Source organism: Gossypium hirsutum, chromosome D04, assembly GCF_007990345.1.
Source record: "Gossypium hirsutum isolate 1008001.06 chromosome D04, Gossypium_hirsutum_v2.1, whole genome shotgun sequence".
NCBI lineage: Eukaryota > Viridiplantae > Streptophyta > Magnoliopsida > Malvales > Malvaceae > Gossypium > Gossypium hirsutum.
In genome coordinates, this window is record NC_053440.1 from 41,307,629 (window position 1) to 41,327,910 (window position 20,282).

Below are 20,282 nucleotides of genomic sequence, written 5' to 3' on the forward strand. Positions count from 1 at the left end.
TTTTTACATTATTAAGCTCGTTTTAACTTAATCTACTTAACCCGAGGGTTAATTTACAAAACTGTTAAATATTGAGAGACTTTTCATGATTGGATTTGAGGTGTTTGTGAAAATTTTTGATGGGTTGTTAAGCTTAAATTGTGAGTGAACTTATTAGGTTATGAGGTTTTTGTGATTTTGAGAATTAAAGATTGAATTATTAAAAGTGTAAATCCGTGGGTATTAAAGTGAAAATTAGTAAATATGGGCTGAATGGAATGTATAGTAAAATCGATTAGTATGGTTTTGGTTTGGAAGTGGTGAATTTTGCAAGTTAAGGTTTAGGGACTAAACCATAAAGAATGTAAAGGTTTAGGAAAAATGTGTATTTAATAAAAAGTTAAGGGTCAAATGCATTGAATTGATAAAGGATGTGTATGAAATTAATAATTTGTATTTAATTATTATATAGATCAAGAACTGGGCCAAAAAGACATTAACTGAGGAAAGGAAAAAATTGTGGAATAAGTCCCTGAATTTGTAATCGGAAGTATTAGTAGGTAAGTTCTTAATGACTTATTTCTTATTACAATTTACTTATAATTTATATTACTATGTTATAGTTAAACAAGTTATATATATGAATGTGAGAAATTACCTTGGTTATATGTACTACTACGTTTGTTGCAAGTATTAAATAAACGTGCATTTAATTAGGAAGAGAATTATAACGATGTTCTGTAAATTTGATTGAGTTAATATTGAATGCATATGCGTGCCCCTGTTTGCACTTTGGTATCTCTGAATGCACATACGTTCCCCTGCTTTTTTTGTTCTTTATTGGACACCATAACTTATACCATTTTATACCAACTTTATAACCAAGAAAAACACATTTAATAGATCTCACATCCAATTTTTCATTATCAACATGAGCATATGCAAGACACCCAAAGATCTTTAAATCAGAATAATCAGCAAGATTACCAAACCATACCTCTTGTGGAGTCTTTTTCTCAATGGCAATAGATGGAGATCGGTTGAACAAAAAGTATGCAGTAGAGGCTGCTTCGACCCAAAATGACTTTGGTAAGTTGGTATTCAATAACATACATCAAACCTTTTCTATGATCGTTTTGTTCATTCGTTCTGCGACGTTGTTTTGCTTTGGAGTATGACGAACTGTCAAGTGTCTCACGATCCCTTCTGACTTGCACAGTTCATTAAACTCATCAGAACAGAACTCTAAGTCATTGTCTGTGCAGAGGTGTTTTATTTGTTTTCCCGTTTGTTTTTCAATCATAGTTTTCCAAACCTTAAATGCAGAAAACACATCGTTTTTCTGCTTTAGAAAAACGCCCAAACTTTTTTAGAAAAATCATCAATAAGTGTTAGTATATAATTAGCTCCACCTCTCGAAGGCACTTTGGATGGCCCCCACAGATCAGAATGAATATACTCTAACGTTCTCTTCGCATTATGGATTCCTTTAGTGAATCGAACTCTCTTTTGCTTCCCAAAAATGTAGTGCTCACAAAAATTCAATTTGCAAATTCCTTACCGATCAAGAAGTATTATTTTGCTCAATTTTTCCATGCCATTCTCACTCATATGCCTTAGGCGCATATGCCAAGGTCTAGTAACATCTCATTTGATAAGGAAAAGGAAGCGATAACTGCATCACCAGTAACCGTAGAACCTTGCAAAACATAAAACTTGGCAGTCTTTCTCTGCCCTTTCATCACAACGAAGGAACCTTTGGAAATCTTCAAAATCCTACTTTTAGTTGTGTATTTGTATCCTTTTGAATAAAAAATACTCAACGAAATCAAATTTCTCTTCAATTTTGGAACATGTAGCACGTCACTAAGTGTTCTGACAACTCCGTCAAACATCTTAACTTTAATCATTCCAACACTTGTGATTTTACACGAAGTATTATTTCCCATCAAAACAACACATTCAGACACTGTTTCGTAAGTTATAAACCAATCTCATGTGGAAGGTGCAACCCGAATAAAAAATCCACTCCTCGCTCACTTTAGAATTGTTGATAAAAGCGACTAGAAGTTCACCATCGTTGTAGTTTTCTACAACATCAGTTTCACTAGATTTTTTTGGTTGTTTTCTTTTTTGATTCGCAGCCTTCTTTTTTATCTTGTTTTGTAGCTTATAGCACTCAGATTGAATGTGCCCTTTTTTTTGTAGAAGTTACAAGTTTTACTTCTGTTTGAAGACTTCGATCTACCCTTAGATTTACCGCGAGGATTTTGTTCTTGTGTCCTACGATTATCATCAGTATTCCAATCTTGTCTCTCGAACAATGAGACCCTCTCCCCAAGAGTCAGGTTTAACCACAATATGCTTCATCTTATAATATGAGGTCAAAGAATCATAAACCTTATCAATTGTGAGAAACTCACAGCTATATAAAATCGTGTCTCTAAAGGTTGAATAAGACGGAGGCAACGAACAAAATAGAATCAACCCTAGATCTTCCTTATCATACTGAACCTCTATGGCCTCCAAGTCTGAGAGAATTTCTGTAAACACTGTTAAGTGTTCGTGCACAGGCACACCTTCCTCCAAACGATGAGTATAAAGATGCTACTTCATATGCAGCTTGATGATTAGAGTTTTTGACATACATATTTGTTTCAACCTCTTCCATAATGCAACGACAGTCTTCTCCTTCATCACATCCTGCAAAATTTCGTTAGACAAATGTAGATGTAACTATGTTAACGCCTTTCGATCTTTACGCCTGTTCTCTTCCTCCATCAATGTCAAGGCATCTTATCTATCCCTAGCAGGGCATTCTCTAAGTCCATCTGTGTAAGAACTACATGCATATTTATCTGCCACAACACGAATCTGGTGTTGCAATCCAATAGCGAAATTTCATACTTCAAATACGTCATTACCGTGATTGAGATGAACAACTTGGAAGCTCTAATACCAATTTTTAAAAAACTAGAATGTCGATAATGACAATATATCGCAAAAAAAAAGAGAAAGAAAAACAAAGAACACACAATTTTTTATGTGGAAACCCTTTTAGGAAAAAACAACGGGCAGAGGAGAAGATAATTCACTTTGTTGAATTCGAGTGATTACAAGAGGAGTAGACTATGTTTATTTATATGCTTGTAAAACCATATTCTAATAGGAGGAGTGTAGTAAGGTTGAAACATCTTATTCTAATCAATATCAAATAGATGAAGTGTAATAAGGTTAAAAAAACTTTATTCTAAAATTACTCGATTCTATATGGATTTTATTTTATTTTACTACTGTATTTTATTTTAACAAGAATTCGAGTTACTCAATTCTAACAAGTAAAAATTAAAAAATTAAGCACTTCTTAAATATATAATTAAAAAATATAACAACTTATCTAAATAAAGTGGTAAAATTGAAGTATATTTTATAACTTTAGTGTATTCATCTTATTCACGATTGTGACTTATTTTAAATCTAGTATACATATAAGTTAAATAGGAATTTATTGGTTCTTGGAAATATTACCATGAAATGATATAAATTAGAATTTTGTGGTTGGATAAGGAAAGATTCTTGATGTATAAATATGTGTCGCATGTTAAGCTTCAAAATTATGTGCAACATTAAAACTAACGGTATGTTTGGTTCACTGAAATTAAATAGGATTGTAATTGAATAAAGTTGTAATGGAATAGAGTTGCAATCAGTAATGGGTAGATGATTATTGTTATTGTTATTAAATTTTAATAAGATTATTATTAAATATAATTTAATAAAAATAAAAATAAATAATTTTATCATGTTTTCATATAATTATTATTAAATATAATTTAATAAAAATAAAAATAAATAATTTAATAACACCCTTAATATATATTTTAATATAATTTAAAATAAATTTTTTAAATATTTTATATTAAATTTATTTAATATTTTATATTAAATTGTTTCAAATATATTATTTTTATATTTTCTGAGTCCAAGTTCTAAAGGACTAATTTAGAAATTAATCTTATTTTGTTATTCAAAATTGTATGGAATAATCAATTTTTGGTGATACCAAAGAATAGATATTACAAGAAGACAAATAATAGAGAAATAATAATCATTCTATTAAATGAATATTACGTTTACCAATTAAAAATAATAATTTACCATTCAAAAAACATGATGTAAGTTATAGGTTTGTGACAATATTCTTGGCAGAGGGGAGTCGGCCTCGTCACTCAATTAGACACGACAACGCCCTGAACTTATATGCATGATTTCAGAAGTGATCCATTCATTTCCACTGCCACTTTCATGCATATTATTAGCTGCATGCAAAATATCGCAAGCTACACGTCGTAGACATTTAAGAGTGGTAGCTATCTATATACATGGCTTTTACTCATGAAAAGCCAAAAGAAAGAAAAAAGAAAACATATATATTGGTTGTAGCAAGTCTTTTACTAAAGGTATAAAATGTAAAAATGTAAAATCAGAACAATCATCAAAGGAAATATCGTAATAAAAGCCTTCATCAACCCCCCATAAAAAATCAAAGGTATTTTCGTTGAAAACTCATATGGGATGATGCAAGCAAAGGCGTCAGTTTCTTATCCTCTAAATGATTGGCTACTCTTTTGTCCCTTTTTCAACCTATAAAAAAAATTCAAATCATCTACGTAACCATCCTGCAATTGCATACAAAACTATCCAGCTCCGGGGTCAATATTATTGCCTGAGTTCTTTTTTTTTCTTTTTTTTTTAATTTCGAAATTTTATATGTTATTCTATATATTTTTATTATTTTTTATATGTTGTTTCAGTTCATTGGTGCGTTTATTATATACAAGCTATACAAATTTATGGATTGTCTTTCCTTTTTTTTTTTTAAATGTTGCTGCTTGGCAAAGGTAGCTAAAGTCTCATGGATGGTCGTCCACCTTTTAAATGCCACTTTCACGGCTTATCTTTTTAGACTTTATTCTAAAGGTAAATGAATTCTCCCACATCCACCATAGCTTGCAAAAGTGCCAATCAAAACCCCATTTTCATGGTCAAATGATTGTTCCCATGAGATGAATCCAGATACCCTTTTTACCAAGGTTTTTATTAGAAGATTCTTGAAGCAGATACACACACAACACATAAGTATAGCTTCTTAATTACTACATTATTATTTGATTTATTCTTCAAATTCTAAAAGGTTTTCAAATATAGTTAAGTTTTTGGTTATAATATAATGATGATGTTTATGAAGATGAAGATGAAGATGATCATTAACTTCTAATCGCTTCTTTCTTTTGGTTAAGTGAAAAAAACTGGAATTGATGTTTATTACTTAATATTATATCAACCAAACACAATTTAAACGATTTGCTAATCGCCAATAATATGAAATTTGAATTTACTGGAATTCTTCTAATTTAGTTAAAAGCCTTTACACTAGTCAAATTAAAACTTTGTTGATAATTGGACTAAATCCAAATTAGAGCGAAAATTCGTAATTTTTTTTTAAAAGAAAGACTTTATAATTCTCTTTTTTTCCTAAAAAAATTATATATTTTTATTTCTATAATTTTTATAAGCTTTAATAATTTTTGGATATTTTTTATAAATTTTTTAAAGATTTTTTTTAATTTTATTGTAATTTTTTGAAACTCTAAAAATTTATTAATTTTATTTTTTGAATTTTTAAATAATTTTTTAAAAAAATTAATTTTAAATTTTTGAGAATTTTGATTTATTTTAATAATGTTTACTTTTATATCTAGATTTTTTAATATTATAAAAGTTCCAAATCTATGATTTGTCAAAATTTTAAAATAAAAGGAAAAATCATTCATGGAACAATTTGCTGATTTTAAGTTTGACACCAAAGTAAATATATATATATATATATATATCAATACGACTATGTTTTGGTTTTTCGAATTTTCGAATATTCAAAAACTTGACTCTAATTAATTATTTCAAACTATTTTTTGAGTTAATCTCTTGAATAATTCAATTAATTTGAATTTTTAATTTTCTTTAAATCAAATAAAATTTAACGAATATTTTTATATATTAAAGAATAAATAAGAAATATATATATTAGAAACACTTAATTCTTAAATCTAATCATGAAAGGAAGACAGAAAAGGAAAAGGAAAAGGAGATAAAGGAACCTTTATTTTGTGTAATTATTTCATTCAGCATTATTGGGATTTACTGTGAAGACGATGTCGGTAAGTAATTACAAAATGAAGGTAATAATGAAATTCAATATATGTGATTTATTCTCCTCACGATTCCTTTCTTTCTTAATCATCATCATGATGCTTTCCTTAATTCAAATTAAGTGATTCATTTCCACATAATTAAGATAAGGAAAGTAATTTAAGATAATGTTAGTGGAGATTTTACATTTGATAGAATATATATATATATATTAACAATGTAATCACCTTTTCAATTTATATAGGAAATGATTTCGACTGTGTTTTAATTTGGTTAGTATCATTATTGTAATAATTTAAAAGACGTGAATTCGAATACATTTAAGTGTGTTACATCTCCTTCACTTTAAGGACTAAAATATTTTGAGTAGTTTAGGCATTGTATAAAAAATAATAATAAAATGAGCTATGTTGAAACTAATATTTTATGTTGTTTACTTTTTCAAAATTGCTTGATAATAAATATTAAAAACCATTTGGCAAAAGAATTCTACGAAATTTATATAAGTAAGGCCTTGTTTAATAATAGACCATTGAAAGAAATAAATTAATTTAAAATTAATAATTTCAACAATACAAATCTAAAATAAAAATAATCAGACATAATTTTTTTTTATAAAATAAGCGTGAAAAATAACAAGTAGATAAAAGCTACTTATCACTTAATAGAGAATATTTCAGTTTAATCAATTTTATTTTATATTTTTTAATATTATACTATAAAAGCTTTACATTTAAATTTTGATTTTTGTTTAGAATCTTTAAAAACTAAAGATAAAATGTTGTACATATCAAATAATTTTATAACTTAAATTCATGTCAAACAAGTGTTTGATAAGAGTTTTAACCACCACTACACTCCATTTAAGTCAAGACATATAGTAATTAAATTTTCAAAACTTAATATTTTAACACTTAATTTTTAATTTATTTATATTTAATTGTTTCTTTTGCATTATGTATTATCCTTTAAATTAAAAATCAATCCACAATAATATAAATTAATTATTGTATTATTAGTTTGGATATAGTTAAAAATATCTTTTAAATTTTATGATATATTATAATTAACACTTAACTTATTACCAAATATTATTAAATTAAAATTAAAATGAAAGTGTTTCAAAAATTGAAGTTCACATTTATATTCAGCACTAAATTTTCTATAATAGACCCAACAAGTTAAATACTTAATCTTCCGGTGTATCAAACGTCATATAAATGGAAGAACATAAAAGGACTCGATTTAAGCGACATTTGTTGCCATCAAAAAGTGCCGCTTTTTTCTGTTGTTTGTTGTTGAAAGCTTTTTCATGCCCCTTTCACTAGACACTGAACGTGCATTTTGGATTTGATTTATTCTAATGATTTATCATTATTATGGTAAAAATAGAACCCCCCGAGATTAAATTTAAAGAAAATTGTTGCATGCACTGAAATTTAAAAATTTTACATAAATTTATTGATGTTTTTTAAGAAGTGGGTGAACCGATTATAGTTATGTCTTTTCTTTAGGTCACCACACCTCACCCATTCCAGATTGATTCTAATCTTTTCAACTTTTCTTTTTAAATCCTAAAATTGGTTAAAAATATATAATATTAAAAATTCCAGGAGTTGACAAAATTTTAAACAAATATATTTCAACATATTATATTACATAAATTATGGATTAGCATGTAGAAAAAGTTATTTCCATTACCCCAATTAATAAAATTTAGACAAAAGAAGCAACCAACAAACACCCCCAGCTCCTAGCCAAGCCGGCTCTAGCCGGTTCATCCCTATAAACTTCTAGCCTATTATTTGCCGTTTATATGGTTCATTTTTTTGGCTCTCTATTTACTTTTATCTCCCTAGAAAGTTCTGTAATTTACATTTGTCATTTTTATTTTTTGGGATCTCAACTTCCATCCTGCACCGTTGATTTTTCCCTCACATGACAGAACAGGCGTTCGGATTTTCGTCACTGAACATCTGAGGAGCGTGAAGGGGATGACGTGGATCAATCATGTACCCCTGATTCACATATACAGGATGAGGATGCATATACCCTTCATCCACGTATCCGTACCGCTGATGATTCTGATATCCCTCAATCGCATAACTCGGACCACCGTACTCCTGTCCACCCGACCAGTACATTGGTTGCGGTGGATAAGCATATCCATGATACTCCATCTTGCTCACCTCCATCTTGGCTTCACCACCGCCTTCTTTCTTCTCCCCGCCTTCCTTCTTCTCTCCGCCGCCTTCCTTCTTCTCCCCGCCTCCTCCTTCCTTCTTCTCGCCGCCTTCCTTCTCTCCACCTCCTCCTCCCTTCTTCCCGCCGCCGCCTGCAGCAGCAGCTTCTTTTCCTTTCTCTTTGTTATCACCGCCGGCGTCATTCTTCTCTCCGCCGTCTTTCTTCTCACCGGCATCTTTTTTCTTAGGGGGAACCACCTCTACATTTCGTCTCAACTTCTCCCTGAGATAAGGAACGAGGTCTTCCACGTCCATTGTGCCTTTTACGGTTACTAAATCTTTAGCTCCATCCACGTCCACTGATTGAACTCCTATTTTAATTCATTTTAAAAAAACACATGCATCAGGATCACGTTGTGTAATTAAACAACACCGTCATACGCTATACGCTACTAATTAAATATTGAATTAATTCAAAATTAATCATGATTAAACTTACCATTAACCTTCAAGATGATTTTGCGAATTTTGTGAATGCAACCGTCACAATGTGTTCTAATCTTCAAGACCGCCGTACTCTGTTGCCAAACAAAAATGAATCACAATTAATTAGGCAAAACTCTAACAAATCAGCATTCATAATTTTAAACCAAACTCTAATTGAACACGTTATTAAATTTTTAATTTTCCGATTTGTACAACTCAACTTCTCCAGATTCTTCGCATGACTAACATGCGCACGTTAAAACCGTTTTTTTTTCTTTTTTGGGTGAAATTACCTCTTTAGGTGGCTTTTTCTCTTCAGGTTTCTTCTCAGCGTCGGGCTTTTTATCACCGCCGGCGGGGGCGGCATCCTTTTTAGGTTGAGGAGAAATTAGGTCGACTTTCTTCTTGGTTTTCTCAGCCAATCTATCTCTGATTTTGGCGGGATCCACTTTGCCAATCACCGTTAGTTTGTCGGCTCCACAATCCGCTTTCACATCTTCCACACCTTCACCGACAACAACAACAATCCGTGTTAGGTAATATTCAATTAGATTTCCACTTACTCCAATGTCTGAAATTATTTTCTTTTTTTTTTCCCCTTCTTTCTAATTAAGGTTGAAAAAAATTAGCACCACAGTCCATCCCTTATCCAATTCCTCGATCAACACGGAAAATTTTGACGAACAATCCAAAAGGAGTAAGCTCAAGGGAATTCCCTTAAATATTTTGACAAGTTCCGAAACTTATTTATGATTATTCAATCATAAATTAATTACCTTCATAATGCTTAATCGAGCGTTTGATCTTCTTGGCACAGCCTTCACAATGCATATCAATCTTGTATACGACGGCGACCTTGCCGTCATCTTTCTTAGCGCCGGAATCGGCGGCTGGGTTCTTCTCGGCTTCAGGTTTAGCTCCTTCTTTTTGCTGGTAAATGAATAACAAAATAATATTAAGCACAAGAAAGAAAAAGAAAAACTAAAAAATTTGGAGGATTGAAAGGAAAAAAGGAAAACCAGAGAGGATCAGTTATATAAGAGCTACTCACTAACCTCACCCATTGGTTGACTGAATTATTATTCGTTATAGCGATTTGGTTTGTTTTTAGTTGGGGGATTGAGAGGATTAGTAATGAGCTGTTTGAAGAGAAAAATTGGAGGCAAAGAGGAGAATATATAGAGAAGTGAGGCGGTTAATGGGGTATGTGTGTATGTGTGTATGATGATGTATGTTATGTATGGCGGTTGAGGAAGGAAATGCATGTGATGATGATGATGGGGATTTGACATTGGGTATGGCATTTAAGTGATGAAGTCGGGTTTTGAAATTACAAAAAAAAAAAAGGCTTGGAGCTTCAGTTGGCCGTCGTATTAGACCAAAGGTTGTGAGAAACGACGGCTTCATGACCAATCATAATCCACTTTTTGACTATATCGTGACCGTTTATTTGAAACGACTTGAATACCCTTATTGATATCATATTTAATTTATTGCTGTTGGGTAGTTTTAGGATTTCACTATACATTCCACGTCTGTGGACGGGACTAAATGGTTGATGATTTTGAAAATCACGCGAAGAACGTTTTACTAGGTCCGTAATTCAAGTGAACCCACAGTAATCAAGACTCCATAGCAGCTATTTGTTTTTATTTTGGTACAATTAGCTTTCTATTTAATTCTTTGTGGTTTTTAATTTTTACAATATTTATTTTTATCAAATTATTTTAAAATAAAAAAATTTAACAAACGTTAATTTTTACTAATTTGACATACATATGGAACTGTTACATGGACGATATGTCAGCATTTAATTAATTCATCTAGCGGGAGGAACGTTGTTCGAGTTAAAATCGAACTTAATTCATCTATTGTCCACCTTTCGCAAATTGCAAAATGAAAATCTGCATATTATCTTAAAGAATTTCACATGGTTTGCACAAGTATGAAACCTCAAGGAGTGACTGAAGATCAAATTAAACTTCATGTTTTTCCTTTCTCGTTAACCGACTCTGCCAGAGAGTGGTTATTTTATTTACCTCCTAGTTCAGTTAATACATGGTCTGATATGTCTCGTTTATTACTTGATAGATTCTTCCCAACAGCTCGAGCAACCGAATTAATAAGATACATTCTAGGAATTTGGCAAAATGAGACTAAATCACTCTATGATTATTGGGAGTAGTACAAAAAATTGTGTGCAAGTTGTTCACAACATGGCTTGACTGAGCAATCGCTTTTACAGTATTTTTATGAGGGCTTACTCCCAATGGAGATGAAGAAGATAGATGCTGCTACTGGAGTGGCACTTCTAAATATGATGCCTTAGAGAGCAGAAGAGCTAATTTCGACCATGGCTGCAAATTCTTAACAATTACAATCGACTACAGAACCCACGATATGGGTTCATGGGTTAAGTACTCTACCTTTAGAAGATAAAATTGATAAGCTCACTAATGTAGTTCAAATTTGCTTACAGATAAAACAAGCTCAGCACAGTTATGTGGAATTCGTGCTATGCCAAATCACTCGACAGACTCATGTCTTATTTTACACGACAGTTCGACAGAACAAGCGAATGTTGTTGGAAACTTTCTAGGGCCACCCCAAATGCGATATGATCCCTATTCGAACACCTATAATGTGGGGTGGAAAGATCATCCAAATCTGAGTTATGGGTCGAATCATCGATTCAATCAGCCATACCAACAAAGGTTGCTTTCGAATCAATAATTACCACCCCCAAAATCATATTTAGAAGTCATAGTGGAAAGGTTAGCCAATAGTATTGAAAATTTTCAACAGTAAATTGACATGTAGTTGTAGGAAATAGATAAGCAAATGAGCAAGCTTGCGTTCACGGTTAGTGGTTTGGAGTCCCAAGGTAAGTTGCCATATTAAATTGAACCTAATTATTGATATAATGCAAATGCTATGACATTGAGAAGTAGAACAGTTTTGGAGTTAGCTCCTGATGCAAATCGTACCCACAACCTAGAACGGGAAAAATGGATGCCCGATCCAGCGTCCATTACGAATTCGACCCCTCAAAAGTCATTTGTAGTACCACCTCCATTTCCTGGAAGACTCATCCAATATAAAAAGGAACGAGAAGAAAAAGAGATCCTTGACACTTTTTGAAAGGTAAAAATAAACATTTCTCTTCTCAAATGCGATTAAACAAATTCCACAATATGCAAAATTCTTAAAAGAATTATGCACAAGTAAGAAGAAACTCATCAGTAATGAAAAGGGGAGTGTCGGAGAAAATGTCTACTTTATTTTACAAAAGAAAAGCTCACCTAAGTGTAAGGACCAATGTATGTTTTCTATATCTTGCATAATAGGTAGTGTTGAAATTAAAAAAGCCATGTACGACTTAGGTGCATCTATTAGTGTTATACATTTGTCTATTTATAAACTACTAAACATAAGTCCTTTGAAAGAAATATGTGTAATCATTCAGCTTGCAAATAGCTCTATAGTGTATTCGGAAGGAGTGATGGAAGATGTTCTTATCAAGGTAAATGAACTAATTTTTCCTATAGATTTCTACATCATCGACATAGAGGATGACAACTCGACTAGTTCTTCTGAAATACTACTTGGGAGACCATTTTTTAGTACTGCACAAAAAAAGATTGATGTGCAGAGTGGAATACTCACTATGGAGTTCGATTGAGAAGTGGTGAAATTTAATGTTTTTGAGGCCATGGATTGTCCCAGCACGATTACGAATGTTTCTAAAGTTGATATAATTGAGCCTTTAACTGAGTTGCATTTTGAGTATTGTGAAGAACAGGAGTTACAAATTGTTCTTTGTAGAAGTCTAGATTTTGATACTATGAAATAACTAGAGGAATGGATGACGGTCGAAGAGTCAATTCGCGAAATGGCTGCTCATATGGAGGCATCGTAATTTCAAAGAAATCCAGGTAAAAGCTTTGTATTTCTCCTTTACAAACTAAACTTTTAAAATTTATTTTGCTGGCCCCGAAATTGGAACTCAAACCATTACCGGAACATTTAAAGTACACCTTTTTGGGTGAAAGAAATACATTGCTAGTAATAATCTCAAGTAAACTCTCGAAGTTAGAAGAATAAAATTAGGTTCAAGTTCTTAGATATTATAAAGGGTGATCGAATAGACGATTGTCGACATTAAAGGTTAGAATACTTCAATTGGTATGCACAAAATTCCAATAGTAGAGAAAGTAATTCTAAAAACAAAAACTCAAAGACGTCTCAAACCGCCAATGATGGAAGTGGTAAGAAAAGAAATTCAGAAATTACTTGAAGCCGAAATGATCTATCTCATTTCTAACAGTAATTGGGTTAGCTCAGTTCATGTAGTGCTAAAGAAAATCGGCACGTCAGTAATTAAAAATTCGGCAAGTGAAATGGTTCCTACACAAGTCAAAAATGGATGGAGAATCTGCATTGATTATAGGAAGTTGAATGCTTTAACTCGAAAAGATCATTTTCTACTTCCTTTTATTAACCAAATGCTTTGATTACAAATCAGTTAATACATGGTCTGATATGTCTCGTTTATTACTTGATAGATTCTTCCCAACAGCTCGAGCAACCGAATTAATAAGATACATTCTAGGAATTTGGCAAAATGTGACTAAATCACTCTATGATTATTGTGAGTAGTACAAAAAATTGTGTGCAAGTTGTTCACAACATGGCTTGACTGAGCAATCGCTTTTACAGTATTTTTATGAGGGCTTACTCCCAATGGAGATGAAGAAGATAGATGCTGCTACTGGAGTGGCACTTCTAAATATGACGCCTTAGAGAGCAGAAGAGCTAATTTCGACCATGGCTGCAAATTCTTAACAATTACAATCGACAACAGAACCCACGATATGGGTTCATGGGTTAAGTACTCTACCTTTAGAAGATAAAATTGATAAGCTCACTAATGTAGTTCAAATTTGCTTACAGATAAAACAAGCTCAGCACAGTTATGTGGAATTCGTGCTATGCCAAATCACTCGACAGACTCATGTCTTATTTTACACGACAGTTCGACAGAACAAGCGAATGTTGTTGGAAACTTTCTAGGGCCACCCCAAATGCGATATGATCCCTATTCAAATACCTATAATGTGGGGTGGAAAGATCATCCAAATCTGAGTTATGGGTCGAATCATCGATTCAATCAGCCATACCAACAAAGGTTGCTTTCGAATCAATAATTACCACCCCCAAAATCATATTTAGAAGTCATAGTGGAAAGGTTAGCCAATAGTATTGAAAATTTTCAACAGTAAATTGACATGCAATTGTAGGAAATAGATAAGCAAATGAGCAAGCTTGCGTTCACGGTTAGTGGTTTGGATTCCCAAGGTAGGTTGCCATCTTAAATTGAACCTAATTCTTGACATAATGCAAATGCTACGACATTGAGAAGTAGAACAGTTTTAGAGTTAGCTCCTGATGCAAATCGTACCCACAACCTAGAACGGGAATAATGGAAGCCCGATCTAGCTTCCATTACAGATTCGACCCCTCAAAAGTCGTTTGTAGTACCACCCCCATTTCCTGGAAGACTTATCCAATATAAAATGGAACGAGAAGAAAAAGAGATCCTTGACACTTTTTGAAAGGTAAAAATAAACATTTCTCTTCTCAATGCTATTAAACAAATTCCACAATATGTAAAACTCTTAAAAGAATTATGCACAAGTAAGAAGAAACTCATCAGTAATGAAAAGGGGAGTGTTGGAGAAAACATCTACGCTATTTTACAAAAGAAAATCTCACCTAAGTGTAAGACCAATGTATGTTTTCTATATCTTGCAAAATAGGTAGTGTTGAAATTAAAAAAGCCATGTACGACTTAGGTGCATCTATTAGCATTATACATTTGTCTATTTATAAACTACTAAACACGAGTTCTTTGAAAGAAACATGTGTAATCATTCAGCTTGCAAATAGCTCTATAGTGTATTCGGAAGGAGTGATGGAAGATGTTCTTATCAAGGTAAATGAACTAATTTTTCCTATAGATTTCTACATCATCGACATAGAGGATGACAACTCGACTAGTTCTTCTGAAATACTACTTGGGAGACCATTTTTTAGTACTGCACAAAAAAAAGATTGATGTGCAGAGTGGAATACTCACTATGGAGTTCGATGGAGAAGTGGTGAAATTTAATGTTTTTGAGGCCATGGATTGTCCCAGCACGATTACGAATGTTTCTAAAGTTGATATAATTGAGCCTTTAACTGAGTTGCATTTTGAGTATTGTGAAGAACAGGAGTTACAAATTGTTCTTTGTAGAAGTCTAGATTTTGATACTATGAAATAACTAGAAGAATGGATGACGGTCGAAGAGTCAATTCGCGAAATGGCTGCTCATATGGAGGCATCGTAATTTCAAAGAAATCCAGGTAAAAGCTTTGTATTTCTCCTTTACAAACTAAACTTTTAAAATTTATTTTGCTGGCCCCGAAATTGGAACTCAAACCATTACCGGAACATTTAAAGTACACCTTTTTGGGTGAAAGAAATACATTGCTAGTAATAATCTCAAGTAAACTCTCGAAGTTAGAAGAATAAAATTAGGTTCAAGTTCTTAGATATTATAAAGGGGTGATCGAATAGACGATTGTCGACATTAAAGGTTAGAATACTTCAATTAGTATGCACAAAATTCCAATAGTAGAGAATGTAATTCTAAAAACAAAAACTCAAAGACGTCTCAAACCGCCAATGATGGAAGTGGTAAGAAAAGAAATTCAGAAATTACTTGACGCCGAAATGATCTATCTCATTTCTAACAGTAATTGGGTTAGCTCAGTTCATGTAGTGCTAAAGAAAATTGGCACGTCGGTAATTAAAAATTCGGCAAGTGAAATTGTTCCTACACAAGTCCAAAACGTATGGAGAATCTGCATTGATTATAGGAAGTTGAATGCTTTAACTCAAAAAGATCATTTTCTACTTCCTTTTATTAACCAAATGCATTGATTACAGATCAGTTAATACATAGTCTGATATGTCTCGTTTATTACTTGATAGAATCTTCCCAACAGCTCGAGCAACCGAATTAATAAGATACATTCTAGGAATTTGGCAAAATGAGACTAAATCACTCTATGATTATTGGGAGTAGTACAAAAAATTGTGTGCAAGTTGTTCACAACATGGCTTGACTGAGCAATCGCTTTTACAGTATTTTTATGAGGGCTTACTCCCAATGGAGATGAAGAAGATAGATGCTGCTACTAGAGTGGCACTTCTAAATATGACGCCTTAGAGAGCAGAAGAGCTAATTTCGACCATGGCTGCAAATTCTTAACAATTACAATCGACAACAGAACCCACGATATGGGTTCATGGGTTAAGTACTCTACCTTTAGAAGATAAAATTGATAAGCTCACTAATGTAGTTCAAATTTGTTTACAGATAAAACAAGCTCAGCACAGTTATGTGGAATTCGTGCTATGCCAAATCACTCGATAGACTCATGTCTTATTTTACACGACAGTTCGACAGAACAAGCGAATGTTGTTGGAAACTTTCTAGGGCCACCCCAAATGCGATATGATCCCTATTCAAATACCTATAATGTGGGGTGGAAAGATCATCCAAATCTGAGTTATGGGTCGAATCATCGATTCAATCAGCCATACCAACAAAGGTTGCTTTCGAATCAATAATTACCACCCCCAAAATCATATTTAGAAGTCATAGTGGAAAGGTTAGCCAATAGTATTGAAAATTTTCAACAGTAAATTGACATGCAGTTGTAGGAAATAGATAAGCAAATGAGCAAGCTTGCGTTCACGGTTAGTGGTTTGGATTCCCAAGGTAGGTTGCCATCTTAAATTGAACCTAATTCTTGACATAATGCAAATGCTACGACATTGAGAAGTAGAACAGTTTTAGAGTTAGCTCCTGATGCAAATCGTACCCACAACCTAGAATGGGAATAATGGAAGCCCGATCTAGCTTCCATTACGGATTCGACCCCTCAAAAGTTGTTTGTAGTACCACCCCCATTTCCTGGAAGACTTATCCAATATAAAATGGAACGAGAAGAAAAAGAGATCCTTGACACTTTTTGAAAGGTAAAAATAAACATTTCTCTTCTCAATGCTATTAAACAAATTCCACAATATGTAAAACTCTTAAAAGAATTATGCACAAGTAATAAGAAACTCATCAGTAATGAAAAGGGGAGTGTCGGAGAAAACATCTACGCTATTTTACAAAAGAAAATCTCACCTAAGTGTAAGACCAATGTATGTTTTCTATATCTTGCAAAATAGGTAGTGTTGAAATTAAAAAAGCCATGTACGACTTAGGTGCATCTATTAGCATTATACATTTGTCTATTTATAAACTACTAAACACGAGTCCTTTGAAAGAAACATGTGTAATCATTCAGCTTGCAAATAGCTTTATAGTGTATTCGGAAGGAGTGATAGAAGATGTTCTTGTCAAGGTAAATGAACTAATTTTTCCTATAGATTTCTACATCATCGACGTGGAGGATGTCAACTCGACTAGTTCTTTTGAAATAATACTTGGGAGACTATTTTTTAGTACTGCACTAACAAAGATTGATGTGCAGAGTGGAATACTCACTATGGAGTTCGATCGAGAAGTGGTGAAAATGTTTTTGAGGCCATGGATCGTCCCAGCACGATTACGAATGTTTCTAAAGTTGATATAATTGAACCTTTAACTGAGTTGCATTTTGAGTATCGTGAAGAAAATGAGTTACAAATTGTTCTTTGTAGAAGTCTAGATTTTGATACTATGAAAGAACTAAAGGAATGAATGATGGTCGAAGAGTCAATTCGCGAAATGGCTGCTCATATGGAGGCATCGTAATTTCAAAGAAATCCAGGTAAAACCTTTGTATTTCTCCTTTACAAACTAAACTTTTACTATCTATTTTGCTGACCCCGAAATTGGAACTCAAACCATTATCGGAACATTTAAAGTACACCTTTTTGGGCGAAAGAAATACATTGTTAGTATTAATCTCAAGTAAACTCTCGAAGTTAGAAGAAATAAAATTTAGTTCAAGTTCTTAGATATTATAAAGGGGTGATTGAATAGATGATTGTCGACATTAAAAGTTTGAGCACTTCAGTTGGTATGCACAAAATTCCAATAGTAGAGAATGCATTCCTAAAAGAAAAACTCAAAGATGTCTCAAACCGCCAATGATGGAAGTTGTAAGAAAAGAAATTCAAAAATTACTTGACGCTGAAATGATGTATCTCATTTCTAACGGTAATTGGGTTAGCTCAATTCATGTAGTGCTAAAGAAAACCGGCACGACCATAATTAAAAATTCAGCAAGTGAAATGGTTCCTACACAAGACCAAAACGGATGGAGAATCTGCATTGATTACAGGAAGTTGAATGCTTTAACTCGAAAAGATCATTTTCTATTTCCTTTTATTAACCAAATGCTTGAACGTTTAGCCGGTAGATCTCATTATTGTTGTCTTGATGGTTATTTAGGGTTCTTCTAAATACCAATGGCACCGGAAGACTAAGAAAAGATGACGTTCACATGTCCTTTTGGCACGTTTGCCTACAGACGAATACCGTTTGGATTGTGCAACGCACCAACCATGTTCCAAAGGTGTATAGTATGTATATTTTCTGACTACGTTAAGAAAATAATTTAAGTATTTATGGATGACTTTTACTTGGTATGGTGAATCTTTTAATATATGTCTGTCAAATCTTGCCAAGATTTTAGAAAGGTGTTTAGAATTTAACCTTGTTGTAAATTATGAAAAATGTCATTTTATGGTTGACAAAGGATTAGTTCTAGTCCATATCATTTCCGCTAAAGGAATTTTAGTCAATAAGGAAAAAAATTAATGTTATTAAATCACTTCCATATCCTACGATTGTGAGGGAGGTCCATTCTTTTCTTAGTCATGTAGGTTTTTATAGGCGATTCATTTAAGATTTTTCAAATATTTCACAACTGCTCCGTAACCTCTTACAGAAAGATAAAGAATTTAAGTTTGATCAATCATGTAGGGATGGGTTTGACACACTCAAACACAAACTTATTTCGACAACCATAATATAGGATCTATCTTTTCGAAATCATGTGTGATGTAAGTGACCACAATGTAGGAGCGATCCTTGGGCAAAGAATCGAGAAGGAACTGCATGTTGTCTTTTATGCATCTAAGACCTTGGATGTCACCCAAAGCAACTATTCGACCACTAAAAAGGAGTTTTTAGTTATTGTCTTTGCTTTGGAAATGTTTTGATCATATTTATTAAGAACTAAAATTGTTGTTTTCTTTGACCATGCAGCTCTTAAATATTTGCTTGGAAAAAAAGAAGTGAAGCAAATACTTATTAAATGGATTTTTCTTTTGCAAGAATTTGATCTCAAGATTAAGGATAAGAAAGGGCGTGAGAATTTGGTAGCTAACCATTTGAGCCGAATACCCCTATCAAAAGACGTCACTCCTCTTAAAGACGATTTTCCAGATGAAAGTCTACTTTTTGCAAAAATAATTTTTCCTTGGTACACAAGCATGGTAAATTACCTTACTACAAGTATCACTTTTCCTAATTTATCATGACCTAAAAATGATAAGATTAAATGAGAATCGCGATACTATATTTGGGACGACCCCTACTTTTGCAAATATTGTTCCAATTAGGTAATTCAATGATGCTTAGCAGAAAATGAGGTAAAATAAATTTTATTTTTTCGTCATTCTTACGTATGTTGTGGCATTTTGGCCCTAAACGAACTGGACATAAGATACTTGAATGTGGATTATTTTGACCACATATTTTTTGGAATGCGTATTTATTTGTAAAACTTGCGAAAGATGTCAAAAGGTAGGAAATTTGAGCAAAAAGAATCAAATTCCTTTAACACATATACATGTATGCAAAAATTTTGATGTATGGGGCTTTGATTTTATTAGACCTTTTATTTCATCGTTTGGTAACATTTATATTTTTCTTGATGTTAACTATATGTCTAAATGGGTGGAAACTAGAGCCACCCGCCGTGATGATGCTAAAACTGTAGTAAGATTTCTAAAAAAATCCATTTTTTCCAGTTTTGGCACACCAAGAGCATTGATCAGTGATCGGGGAAGACATTTCTACAATAAGGTAATCGACGCACTTTTGAAAAAATATGGGGTGATACAACAAGTTGCTACGGCTTATCACCCTCAATTAAATGGTCAAGTGGAAGTGTTAAATCGAGAAATTAAATTGATTTTGGAAAAGATTATTAAGCTAGATAGGAAAAATTAGAGTTTGCGACTAAATAATGCACTATAGGCTTACCGCACAGCTTATAAAAGACCCATAGGTATGTCTCTTTACCGACTTGTATTTGGTAAACCATGTCATCCTCCTGTAGAATTAGAACACAAGGCATTCTGAG

At 32.7% G+C, this 20,282-nt stretch overlaps 1 protein-coding gene across 1 annotated transcript; it reads right to left on the reverse strand.

Moving 5' to 3' along the window:
• Positions 1-7,868: 7,868 nt before the first annotated feature.
• On the reverse strand, positions 7,869-10,167 carry LOC107899475 (heavy metal-associated isoprenylated plant protein 6). Its single transcript, XM_016825196.2, has 5 exons — positions 9,914-10,167; positions 9,635-9,788; positions 9,152-9,363; positions 8,872-8,950; positions 7,869-8,743 (listed from the first exon to the last, which is right to left on the reverse strand). The coding sequence occupies exons 1-5, from the start codon at positions 9,920-9,922 to the stop codon at positions 8,124-8,126; spliced, it is 1,074 nt and encodes a 357-aa protein (XP_016680685.2). The 5' UTR covers positions 9,923-10,167; the 3' UTR covers positions 7,869-8,123.
• Between the last annotated feature and the right edge of the window lie 10,115 nt (positions 10,168-20,282).